Source organism: Budorcas taxicolor, chromosome 3, assembly GCF_023091745.1.
Source record: "Budorcas taxicolor isolate Tak-1 chromosome 3, Takin1.1, whole genome shotgun sequence".
Taxonomy (NCBI): Eukaryota; Metazoa; Chordata; class Mammalia; order Artiodactyla; family Bovidae; genus Budorcas; species Budorcas taxicolor.
The window spans coordinates 10,466,311-10,479,096 of NC_068912.1; the positions used below are offsets into that span (position 1 = coordinate 10,466,311).

Genomic DNA, 12,786 nt, shown 5'->3' on the forward strand with positions numbered 1-12,786 from the left:
CTAACGTGAGACAGGGTGAAGGCGCACGGACCCTGCAGGGGAAGCCCCCAGCAAGATCTTTCTCCAGCTGGGGATGCTGCCCCTGCCCTTTTGGTGCTCAGTCAGAGACCCTGACAGTGGGCTTGCTGAGGGGTGTACGGACTGAGGCCCTCGAGTCTGAGGACTGCAACGGTGATCTTAGGTCTGCCTGTGTGCGTGCGTGCGTGCGTGCGTGCGTGTGTGTGTGTGTGTGTGTGTGGTGTTTGTGGTGTGGGTGAGGCTTTTTTTTACAGGTAAATAAAGTGAAAAATCTTTCTGTGTGTCATCTGCTTTGAATCTGAGAGGGAAGTAGAAAGAAATCCCTACACCCTAAACAGTGAGGGGACTCTGTGAAAGAATGGAGATACATTCAAGATCCATTCCAAAAGCAGTTATTAAGTGCTTCCTGAGGTCAGCTGCTGAAGTCCAGCCATTGAGCTAGGTGCTGAAAAAATACAAAGTTCACAAGACATCTTTGCTCTTGGGGGAATTCTTTCTAGTCAGTGAAGCAGGAAAATAAAGAAATCGTTACAGTGTGCTGTGATAAGTTCTGTGATAAAGCTGTCTGTTGGTTATTAAGGTAGCATGAAGGGAGGAGTCTGCAAACAGTGAATGCTTACAGCTTGTGCTGGGACTGGCGTGTCACAGGAAGTGAGAACAATAGCCAGGCACTGCTCTAAATTTTGTACATGTACTGTTGAATTGTCTACCACTCTGCGGTAGGTAGTACTATTAGCTCTATTTTATAGACTAGGTGCCTGAGGTGTTCAGTGCTTTAGTAATCTGCCCCAAAGCCACCAAGTTGGTGATGGGTAGAGCAGTGAGAAGTCAGTCATGGGAGGGAGAGCATCCCAGGCAGAGGAACAGCCTGTGTGAAGGTAGGGAGGAGTAAAAACACTTGGCATCCCAGGGAATCACCGGAATATAGAGGTAGGGAGGGCCGGGCAAGAGAGAATGGAAAAGTGAGAAGCCACAGGTTGTTGATGTGCTTGAAAACAAGTTTCAATGGGGGCTTCTATCATATATGAAGAACTCCCCTGATGGCTATAAGCAGCGACTCCACCCTAGAGGGACTGCTCAACTGAAGCCTGAAAACAGGTGGGGGCATTCTTTCAACCCCCAAAGGATGCTCTCCATCCTCAGAGACAGAAGAACTGCTAGTCTCCTCCACTGAAGCCTCTTCTGATCCCTCCAGGATAAAACAGAGGTGCCAGGTCATAGGGGAGGAAATGAAGGAGAAAGGAGTCAAGTCTGAACCCTGGGTCCGAAAGCTGATCACACCCCTTGGGCCCTGGGCAAGGAATGACCTCACTGTTAGTTTCTGCCCAGGCTTGAAGAAGGTGGGGAGCAAGACCACGTGCGGGAGCTGTCCCGGCCTGCTAGTTCCAGTTCTGCCACACCCTAGTCACTTGTGTCTAGGGCAATGTTTTCCTGTGCCTCCATTTACCTAACCACCCTATTTAAGCCAAAAGGATTCTTTCCACATAAAAACGCCCACAGTCTTGCGCTAACCTAGGCAGAGAGTTTCCCACTGGGGCACACGTTTAAGGGCTCTGGGGTAGGGCTGGAGGTTCTCAAGGGTTGAGGCCACTGCCCCCAGGTCTTTTAACTCAGGGTCTGGTCCACCGCCCCTCTCTCAAGCACTGCCCTCCGCAGCTGCACTGCGGCGCCTTTAAACTCTCTCGGCCCTTGCCCCGCCCCTGGTCCGCCCCGTCCGAGGCGGGAGCAGGCTGAAAACCCCCGGCCCCACCCGGGCGATCCACTCGCGCTGCGGCCCCCGCCTCGAGTGCGCAACTCTCCGACCCACGTGAACCGTAAGCTGGAGGGAAGGGTCCTTGAGGGCGTGGGATGTGCGCGGTCTCCAGAAAGCGAGAATCCGGAGCTTGCGGCTTGCTCCAGCGGGCTTGCGGATCGAGGGCTGGCAGGCAAGGGTCCGTTGACTGCCCTGCCCCGCCCTGGGCTGTCAGGTCCGTCCCCAGGCTCTGACCCCTGCATTGCTGAGCGATGAGGTCAGGCGGTGTTGCTAGTGCATTGACGGGGCGTTCGTCGGGATCGGAGACTCTGGGACTGCGCTCCGCCCGCCGGCTCCAGTCCCGGGTCTCGCTGGGGCGAGAAAGGGAGGGGGTCACGGATTATACGGCTGGCCCAGAGTGATGCAGGGTACAGGGTCCCGGCGCCCACCCTTGGCCAGCTCCGCGCCGCCGGGGCTTCCCAGGCGACCCTTCACTTCCTGGTTCCAGGAGCACGTGTGGGTGCTGCCTGCCCTCTTCGTTTCTGAAGCTCGTTTTTCTGGGGACTGGCCGTCGCGAGTTGGGGCGAGGGGCCGCCGTGCTCGGGTCCCGCAGTGGCCTCGCCTTCTCGGGTTTGGGCGGGGACTTGAAGTTCCAGTCCTCCAGGAGGTCTCTCGACCTTAAGCATCGGGGAGGTTGCAGCCCAGACAGCGCCTCGGGGTGCCCTGCCTGTAGGAGGCGGTGTTGGGGGAGGATGGCTGCTTTCCAGGCCTCCAGCCTCTACGGGAGCCGACGCCCCCACCCCTTGCCCCCTGCTGCTGGGAAAGTCGGTGGTGGCCGCGGGCGGGCAGGCGGGCTGCCCAGACCGCTGCGTCACCCCAGCGGCGGGCGGGGGGTGATTCATCCCAGTAACGGCCTAGGGTGTGGCGAGTGGGGGCGACTGTGGGGGGGCGGACCAGCAGGACCGGAAATCGACTGCTGCAGACCTCCCCAACCCCCCTACCCCGCGCGCTCTGCTGGCCTCCTGGAGTCTCCGGGAGCCGCTACGGGTGATGTTCTGGGGAAGCTTGGTATCCGCTAGCAGAAAGAAGCAGGGTAGAGGTGAGAATGGAGCAGTATGGGGATCCGGGGTAGGAGGAGACCCGTGGTTCTCCTAATTTTCTGACTCCAGAGCACCAGACAGGGGCAGCTCCGGGTCTGTAACCGTACTTCCAATTTCTCCTTCCTAGTCCACAGGGAAGACTTCAAACAGCAGAGAAGGCCAAGGTAGGGTGAGGCCAGCGGGCCGCTACCCTTCCAGAATCAACAGCTAAGTCTGTCCAAGTGCAATTCTTCCCCCACGCCCCACCCCAGCCCCCCTGGGGATTGGCCTCTAATCCCCAACACTTGTAACTTCCCTTCTCCACATTCTTCTGTTCCCTCCACAGCTGCTTCCTTGAGGAATCCCTTGCACCTGTCTGTACCTGTGAAGCGACCCCTTTCCAAGGATCCCACTTCTGCTCCCCATGCCCTGCCTTGCCTCTGCTCCCGCTTAGCGCCTCCTGACCACTTCTGCACTTAGTGGATGTTTCTGCCTGGTGCCCCGACCCTGCCCCATTCCTGTGTTTGGTACACAGAAGCCATGGCAACGGCCCCCCCATACCCCTCCTCCCCTGCAAGCCTTGTGGCTTCCTGTTTGTGCAGCTTCAGCTTTCTCTTCTGCTCCCTGACTTGACAGCAAGGGGGCTGCCCCAAGGTGGCCCCTCAGTCGTAGGTCTCCCACCGCCCCTGCTCCCTGTGGCACTTCAGTTTAGAGGCAAGGGTTCCCACTTCGCTTTTTCAGGGTAGTCTAAATGCCAACTCTGGGTTGGGAAGTCCCCCTGGGTCCTCTCTGCACAATGAATGGAGAGTCCCTTTGTCTTCACAATTCAACACCCCTGCCCGGAGCCCTGGAATCCTCCCACCCCACCCCCACGTCCGCCTTTTCTTTGGCATCAGCTCCTCAGCTCGGTGGGGTGAGGTAAGCGTCCCTGGTCCAGCCAGGGTCTGGGTGCGGCTGAGGGCTGAAGTGCCTTTTGCAGCCCCTCCCCTCTCCCAGCTGTTGTAACCTCGTGGGTGGGGGTGAGGGCTGTTCCCACCGCTGTCTGGAGTACCTCTGGGGTTCACCTTACTCACTGCTAGCCCACCCCCCAAGCTGTGCAGCTGTCTTCTCGTTGGACTCCCAGCTCTGGGCGTTTCCCGCACAGCTTCTCCCCACTCCAGTAGGCAAGTGGCTACCTTCCCTCCTTAAGGGGCGAGCCCGGGTGCGCCACTGCAGTCCCAGCAGCCACGGCTCCTCAGAGGTTGTCTGCTCGTGGGGGTGGGGAGAACAGCTGTGGGCAGGCTGCCTCATGGCTCGCCCTCCTGCCAGAGCTCTGCCTCATGGCTCTGACACCGCAGGGTCTAGGCCAGTGGCCCCGAGTGGAGCTGAGACACTGCAGCTGGGGCCTGTGACCTTGCCAGCTGTGTCCAGGCTCCAGAGTTCAGGAGGGCTCACCATCCACCTGAAGGTGGGCCTGGGGGGCTGAGTCTGTCCTACTCCTCCATAGGCAACACTGGAGGGGTCAGGCTTTGGCCCTGCTCTCCCTTCGTAACCCTAGTCTCCGGGTTAATCATTCTCCTGTGCTTTCCTGGCCATAGTGATCCTGGGCCTCAGGCCAGTTAGCTCCATGGAGACACCGCCCTGAGGCCCAGGTGACCGCAGTGAAGCTGCTCCCAGAAGTGAGGTCTAGACAAGGGGCTGGGACAAGGGGGCTTCCTGGTGGCAGCAGCCTCCGGCCCCCTCTCCTTCCTTCCAAGCCTCCCAAGCCTATGCGGCAGGGTCACAGGCTCACAAAGGCTGAGTGGTGGCTGAGCCGTTGGGGCTGGGCTGGGGGCAGGGAAACTTGTCTGCTCTCTCCGCAGACCTCAGCCGCTCAACCAGCCTGCCCTCCCCCAGCTAAGTGTGTGTGTGGCTGGTGTGTGGGTCAAGGCCCAGACTGACATTTATCTGGCCTGGCTTTCAGGCTGGGTGAAGTGGGGGTGGGTTGCTCTTAATGAGGTTTAAAAATAGCTGATTTATGGGGAGGATCTCTGCCGGAAAAGTGCAGCCCCATAAGTTAGAGTCAGAAAGAGCAGCCCTGTTGGAGTGTGGGGAGGGGTGGCCTGAACTGAGCCCCGGCTGGGACTGAGGTGTGAGGGGGGTTGAGGCAGCTGCTGTCCCTGTGACCTGCCCGGAGGGTCAGGGAGGAGGCGGTAGGGGCTCAACCTGCTGTGTGCCTGACTTCATCCCTCAAGCCTGACCTGGCCTGGGGCCAGATTGGGGCGTGGGAGTGTCTCCCTTCCCTCCCCTCCAACTTAGGTGCCTGGCCAGGGGCATCCTCTTTTCTGTACAGTCAGCCAGCTCTATTTCAGAGCAGAAAGAAGAGCCCATGGGGATGGGACAGGGGCAGGAAATTGAGTCCCATGCTGTCTCTGGTCCTGGCTCCCCCTTGACATGTGGCGTTGCAGGACAGGGCTCTGAGCGCGGGGACTTAGGCAGGGAGGTGGCGGGTGGGGACAGACTGCCCTCTATGAGGTGTGGGCTGTCAACTCAGGCCAGTGGTCAGGAAACCACCCCCCTCCTGGTTCTTCCTGACTGAGGTCCTCAAACTGATATCACCCAAGGCTCCTGAATTAGGCCTTATTCCTGCTATAACAAATTATCACAAATTATGAGACTTAAAGCAACATACATTTAATATCTTGCAGGGCTAAGTCTCTCTGGCTAAAATCAAGGGATCGGCAGGGCTGCATTCTTTCTGGGGGTGCCTAGGGGAGATTCCACGCCTTACCTTTCTTAGCTTCTTGAGGCCACTTGTATTGCTTGGTTCACGGCCCTGTGAAACTTCATCATTGACTTCCTTCTCATTCTCCCACTTTGATTCAACTGCCTTCCTCTTTAACTTATAATGACCCTTGTTGTGAGTACATTGGGCCCCGCTGGATGGCCCAGGGTACTTTCCCTATCTCAAGATCCTTAATTCAGTCACACCCACAAAATCCCTTTTGCAATATAAGGTAACATTTGCAGGTTCTGGGAATTAGGACATAGGCACCTTTGCAGGAGCCATTCTGCCTCCCACTCCTTTTAGAAAGGAAAGTAGAATTAAGTAATACCTGATTTGTAATATAAAGTCCCATTGCCTAGTGAAATCTGTTAAGGGCCTACTCAGACCTACGTCTCCAGGAAGCCCTCCAGGCTGCTTCTGTCCATACTCCTCCCTTAATTCCTGTGGCAAACGGGCTTCCCTGCTGGCTCAGTAGTAAAGAATCTGCCTGCAAGGCAGGCGGTGTAGGTTCGATCCCTGGGTCAGGAAGATCCACTGGATGGCAACCCATTCTGATATTCTTGCCTGGGGAATCCCATGGACAGAAGAGCCTGGTGGGCTACAGTCCATGTTGTTGGAAAAGAGTTGAGTTGACTTAGCAACTAAATAACAACATGATCTGTATAGTTCAATATTCATCCTGTACAACTCTTGTACTTTCCCATGTGCTGTCTTTGTCTGTCTGATGGCATTACGTGCAACTTTAGATTCAAGGATTTCTGTCTCTTTTGCAAGCCCCAGCGCAAATAGTGGGTGCTCAGTGAAAGTGTTAGTTGCTCAGTTGTGTCTGACTTTTTTTGCGACCCCATGGGCTGTAGCCCGCCAGGCTCCTCTGTCCATGGGATTTTCCAGGCAAGAATACTGGAGTGGGTTGCCATTTCCTACACCAGGGGATCTTCCCAACCCAGAGATCAAACCTACATCTCTCGCATCTCCTGCGCTGGCAGGTGTTTTCTTTTCCATTAGTCCCACCTGGGAAGCTCAGTGAAAACCCAGTGGCTAATTGAGGGTAGGTCTGTCCAGTCCTCTAACTCCTGGCATGGGTTCCCAAGCCACTGCATATTCTTTCCAAATCATTCTCCTTCCCAGACTGGAAAAGGCACAGTTAGGGTTAGAATGACCAGTTTGCCTTTGCTAAAGCTGACCACCCCTAATGAGGGGCTGAACCGCCAATCCTGGCCTCATTTACCCTATGTTGTATTCCAGTGGGTTTTATACTTCATTGTAGGAGTGGAGCCTTTCAAATGAAATCTAATGGGAAGCCTCAATATAGTAGACAGGCTCCTGTCATAAGGGTGGGAGAACCCACCGGGGCCAAGGCGAGATGCTCTCATTTGGCAGCTGTTCTCCCCTCCGGGGCCCACCTGAGGGATACAGCGTGTGTCCCCGTGGGCGGTCCCCCACTCCGCAGGCTGCAGAGTGCTGACCGCGGGTCTGGCCGTGTCCTCTTCCCCAGTCCCCCACAGCCGCTGCCGCCAGCCTCCGGAATGGCCAACAGGGGACCTGCCTACGGCCTCAGCCGGGAGGTACAGCAGAAGATTGAGAAACAATACGACGCGGACCTGGAGCAGATCCTGATCCAGTGGATCACCACCCAGTGCCGCAAGGATGTGGGCCGGCCCCAGCCTGGGCGCGAGAACTTCCAGAACTGGCTCAAGGATGGCACGGTAAGAGCAGGGCGCCTCCCACCAGAAGTTCTGGGGGAGCGTCTCAGCTGAAGAAAGGAGTGCAACCCTGTCCCCAGCTTTCCTGAGCCTGGGGATCTCCATTGAGCAGAGACCCTCCTGTTTCTCCTCCCTCCCACCAAGGGAAGTGGAAGCCTTAGGTAACAGGAAGGAGGAGGAGCTGCAGGGGAAGGGCTGGGGGAGGTGTGCTCTAGTCAGTGATCCTTGAATAGCACGGCTCACTTTCTGGGCTCAGAGGCAGGGGCTGGGCAGGAAGGAGCCCGAGGGTTTCTCCAGGTGCAGTCAGAACTGTCCTCAGGTAGGAGAGGCACCTGTGTCGTTCTCTGGAGCTGAGGGTGGTGCCCTGTAATCTGTGTGGGCACGGCCTCACCTCTGCTGTCCTCCCCCAGGTGCTGTGTGAGCTCATTAATGGGCTGTACCCCGAGGGGCAGGCCCCAGTGAAGAAGATCCAGGCCTCCACCATGGCCTTCAAGCAGATGGAGCAGATCTCCCAGTTCCTGCAAGCAGCCGAGCGCTATGGCATCAACACCACTGACATCTTCCAGACTGTGGACCTCTGGGAAGGTGGGCCAAGGCCAGGGTCAGGGCAGTGTTGTCCAGAAGACCAGAGGTTGGCCTGAGCCATCTCCTCCAGGGAGAAGGGGCAGGTTTCTGGCACCCCAGGGACAGTCGAGTGTGCATGTGTCTATGTGTGTGCGTGCTCATTTGTTTGCGTTTCGATAGAGGACTTGACCATGTTGGAGGCTGGAATGGAGAAGAATAGGGAGATCAAGAGAAAAAGAATTTGGGGGCTGGGCCTGCTGACCTGGTGATACAGGTGGAATCCTGGCATTCTGGACCCTAGCCCCACGGAGGCTAATACAACCCCTCCTTCTTCCCAGGAAAGAACATGGCCTGTGTGCAGCGGACGCTGATGAATCTGGGCGGGCTGGCGGTAGCCCGGGATGATGGGCTCTTCTCTGGGGATCCTAATTGGTTTCCCAAGTGAGTACGTTGGGCAGCCCAGGCTCTGGGCCAGCGTGGTGGTCATGCTCACTCCTGTCCCTGGGAAACGCCCTCTACCAAGCACTTCGGCATCCCTTGTCTCTATCCTCACACCTTTCTTGGGATGGCAAGGGACAGTCCCTTTTGAGAGATGAGGGGCGGTGAGCTCAGCGCTTTCTGAGGCAGAGCCGGCACCAGCACGCACACCAGAGAAGCCTGTGCTTTGCCCTGGGAGGACATTTACCGGGGCGGCCTCCACCCTCCTCCTAACCAGCATTCACTTCCTACCCAGGAAATCCAAGGAGAACCCTCGCTACTTCTCGGACAACCAACTGCAGGAGGGCAAGAATGTGATTGGCTTACAGATGGGGACCAACCGCGGGGCTTCCCAGGCAGGCATGACCGGCTATGGGATGCCGCGCCAGATCCTCTGATCTGCTCTGCAGCCGTGCCCCTGCCCTCCGTGAATGGTTAATATATATGTTGTTGTGTTTTTTTTTTTTTTTAGCATTGACATTCCCTGAGAGCCCTCGGGAGCTCTCGCTCTCCCTTCTGCCAGGGTGGGGGCCTGGCCTCTCTCCTCCGGGGTTGCCCGACGGTGGCCTCCCCCTTGTGCTTACTAATACATTCCCTTCTCCAAACACACAAAACTGGACCAACTGGCCTCTTTTCCCCTGGGACCAAGACTGGGGGGGCTTCACCCCCTCTCCGCACCATACCTCTTCTCTTTCCTCTGGCCTCTTCCCTCTGAGCCCTGTGCCCTAATCCATTCCTTAGCTGGGCGTTAAGGATGCTGCCTGATGGCCTTCTCCCCCCACAAGTATGCCTTGCCTACAGCTGTGACTGCAGGGACTTAATTTATAGGGAGGGGCCTGTGGCCACTGCCACCCCAGCCCCAGCTGGACTGCACTCACCACACTTCGGAGGCAGCCTGCCCTGGCAGAGGCCCCCAGGCTTCTCATTTTCCATTCCTTTTTGTGGCTAAGGGGTGGGGGTGAGGGGGCCTGGGAGGGAAGGCTGCTCACCATGGGCTGGGGCTTGAAAAATCTGAGTTTGCTGATTTAAATAAAGAATCTGTGTCTTTTTTTTTTTTGGATGGATTCTGGCTGTGTCTGGGGCCGCTGAACCCACTGTGAGGAAGGGAGGGATGTGGGGGAAGTACAGGCACTGGCTCCAGGGAAGAGGATTTTGAGATGGAAGGTCGCGAGTATCCCCCCATCTTTGACTTCCTTCCCATTCTTTTTCTCACTTGTGTAGGTGAGGGGTTGAGAAGGGACAGGCCCTCCCGGCTGCCTTCAGGTTAGGCGTCATGACGACAGGATATGTGGGTAGTGTCTAGGGGGAGAGGGGCCTGCAGCTAGTTGGGCCCTTCCCACAACCAGAACGGCTGTCAGTCACTGCAGGAAGGTGGGGCTGGCCGTCCCCACAGTCCTGAGTCCTGACAAGTGTCTGGGTTGGAGGCCCCTCCCACAGGCTTGATGCCAGGTGGCTTCTGTTGGAGCTGGCCAGACCAGCTTGGGGGGTGGGGTTGCAGTGGTGAGGGTCTGGTGAACAGGGCCATGAGTGAGCTGGAAGGAGTTGGTGGTGACTGGAGGGAGGAAGCCTTGTTGATCAGACACTTAGGAGCTGCATGTTCTTGAGAACCTAGCAGCATCTTCTGGATGGGTGGCCTTGGACCACAATTGTCAAATTTTGGGTCGGGTTGTCCTGACTCCTTCCCCTGACCTGCGCAAGAATGTTCCACCTGTAGTTTCCAATCCCACGGCCTTCCCATCAGATCTGGCCCTGGGCCAGCCCTCCCCACTTCAGCTCCCACCCCCACCAGCCAGCCTGGCCTCCACTGTCCCTCTCCCCACTTTTACTACCATATATCTTTGTTTCCTGAGGCGGGAGAAAGCCGCAGCATTGTGCCTGAGGGTGACAGAATGTGCAGTGGTAGATAACCAGAGACCTTCCAAAGAAGCACCTACTGTGTGCCAGGCCCCAGGCCACTGCTGTACATTAGCCATTAGCTCAGGGACTCTCCACCTTATCCAAGCCCCAGCCATGGGTGAGATAGTATTTGCTTGCCTGCTGCACTCCCTTGGGTTGTGGCACAGATAAGATAGGCTGCCGCTTATGTGCAAATTCCCAGGGAGTTAGCTCTCACTCCACCCCATTATCTCCCAGTTATCTCCCATTCAGGAAGGCTTTGTGGAATGCCAGTAAGGAAGAGTGATGTCATTACAAAGACAACATTGAATTCACTGATATTTAAACTGAAAAATCCTTTGCACTCTTCTCTGATTTAACTATTAATAGCTACAAATTATTGGCCACCAGCCTCACGACTTTCTGGGACCAGCACACCACAGAGCCAAGACAGAACCACTGTGTTCTCCCAGCAGATTCCCATGATAGTGCATAAAGTGGAAATTACTGTATTCCTTCATTTTATTACCAGATGAACACACTGGATCTCAGGACAGGAAACTTGCCCAAGACCACATAAGGAGTTAGTGGAGGGACTGGGTTTGGAGGGCTTCCCTGGGGGCTCAGTAGTAAAGAATCCATCTGCCAATGCAGGAGGTTCAAGAGACACAGGTTCGATCCTTAGGTTGGGAAAAGCCCCTGGAGAAGGGAATGCAACCCACCCCAGCATTCTTGCCTGGAAAATCCCACGGACAGAGGAGCTGGCCGGCTATAGTTCATGGGGTCGCAAAATAGTCGGACACAACTTAGGGGCTAAACAACAAGTAGAGTTTTGAATCCAGGTCATCCTGGCTGAGAGCTCACTGAGCCTTGCTGCTCCAGCTGGGACTGAATTTTGAGAGGTGCTCAGCCTCCCTCCTGGCTGCAACCTCGACCCACCAACAAGCTGTGTGCAGCCCCTCCATGTCTCCCCTTAATTAATCCATCAGTGTAGGTTCAGCTCCTTCCTTCTGGAAATGACCTCCACTGACAACTCAACATTTTGTTTGGTTTTCCGATGGCTTCATTCCAGCATTTTGTTCTATTTGAGGTCACAGTTTCATCCCTAATCTGGCCCCTCATATTTCCTGCTTCTCCATCAGGCCCTGGAGGCCAGAATGGGTCCCAGCCCTGGGACTGGAAGGAAGAACTTCTCTGAATGGCACCCCCTTTCCCTGCCATCTCCTAGCAGTTCATTTCCCATGGCTATCCACACTGGGGTTCCCCAGCACCCTGTGCCTGCAGGTTCCGCTGCCCCGAACAATCTCCCCTCCCAGGTGTCACCGCGGTTCCTTCTCTCCTTTAAGTCTTTGTTCAAATGTCACCTTCCAAGTACTGCCTTCCCTGGCCACCCTATTTAAAACTACACACTCCACCCCCAACCTGCACCCCATCATCCTTCCCTGCTTTCTCCTATCACCACCTGATACCCAATAAAATATACTTATTTTCTGGCTCCACCCACAGAATGCATAGTCTTTAAGAGCAGGTTTGTGTTGGTTTTGTTGATACAGAGTAGTGCCTGGCATGTTGTGGGTACTGGATAAATATTTGTTGAATGAATGAATGAGTGAATATCACAAGGCCCTCATGCTCCCGAATCCCATGGCATGGTGCCCAGCCAGCCCAGCGTCCCAGCAACCAACCCAGCCTCTCATGGGATCTGAAATAGAACCAGCCTGTCTGTCAGTTTCTGATGCTTCCTCATTGTTCATTTCCAAAGGTAAGAACCTGAGAAGTCAGTCCTCCCTACATCCAGAGTAGTGGTGGTTGGGAAGGGGATGGAGAGTGGTTTGTGTGCTCTGTGCACATGGAAGGTGCACTGAGGACTTGGCAGGAAAAAAATGGGAGGAGGGCAAGGGGAAGAGGGAAGAGTCAACTTTGGTTCCTTTACTCCTTGTGTTCAGCCTTGAAGTGGAAAATCACTGTGTAGGTAAAGGGGAAGTAGGCTTGGACTGTGGCGGCTGATGGGAAGGAGAGATGGAGCAGGGAGGCAGGGAGCAGGGGAAGGAGGAGCAGGGGATGGAGAAGCGGGAGGAAGAGACTCACAGTGTGGAAAGAACTCAGTTCGGCACGGTCTGTTCCTGTGTACTGAATGTGCATCCAGGTGTGTGAGAATTCACAGCACAAGGGCTCACGGAGTGACCGTGTGTGGAGGCTGCCTGCGAGCATGTGTTTACCAAGGACTGGGGACGGAGGTGCAAAGAGGTGTGTGCAGGCAGAGTGTAAGCATCTGAGCCCTTGCGCATGGCTCCGCGGACAACAGTAGGTCCATTCTTGCCTGCGCAGCCCACGGAGGTCTCTGAGAGCCTGGCAGAAGGCCCACAGATCAGTGAAACAGGGAAAGGGCTGGACAGTAGGGCCCTAGGGAGGGAACGATAAAGGGCCTGGGATTAAACTTGTTGAAGAGAAGGCTAAAGGTAAATTAGTAATCAGCTCTTTGCAAAGAAATGAGTTTTAGTCCCAGTGGCTGGGGAGGTAGATTAAAAGCAAATGCCCTGAAGTTGCACACAGAGAAATTTAGTTTAAGCAAGGAAAAATGATCCTCTTGAC

General features: G+C 55.7%; 1 protein-coding gene across 1 annotated transcript; it reads left to right on the top strand.

The window, feature by feature from the left end:
• Window positions 1-1,736: 1,736 nt before the first annotated feature.
• On the top strand, window positions 1,737-9,352 carry TAGLN2 (transgelin 2). Its single transcript, XM_052637002.1, has 5 exons — window positions 1,737-1,832; window positions 7,071-7,281; window positions 7,689-7,863; window positions 8,181-8,283; window positions 8,576-9,352. The coding sequence occupies exons 2-5, from the start codon at window positions 7,102-7,104 to the stop codon at window positions 8,715-8,717; spliced, it is 600 nt and encodes a 199-aa protein (XP_052492962.1). The 5' UTR covers window positions 1,737-1,832; window positions 7,071-7,101; the 3' UTR covers window positions 8,718-9,352.
• Window positions 9,353-12,786: the final 3,434 nt, after the last annotated feature.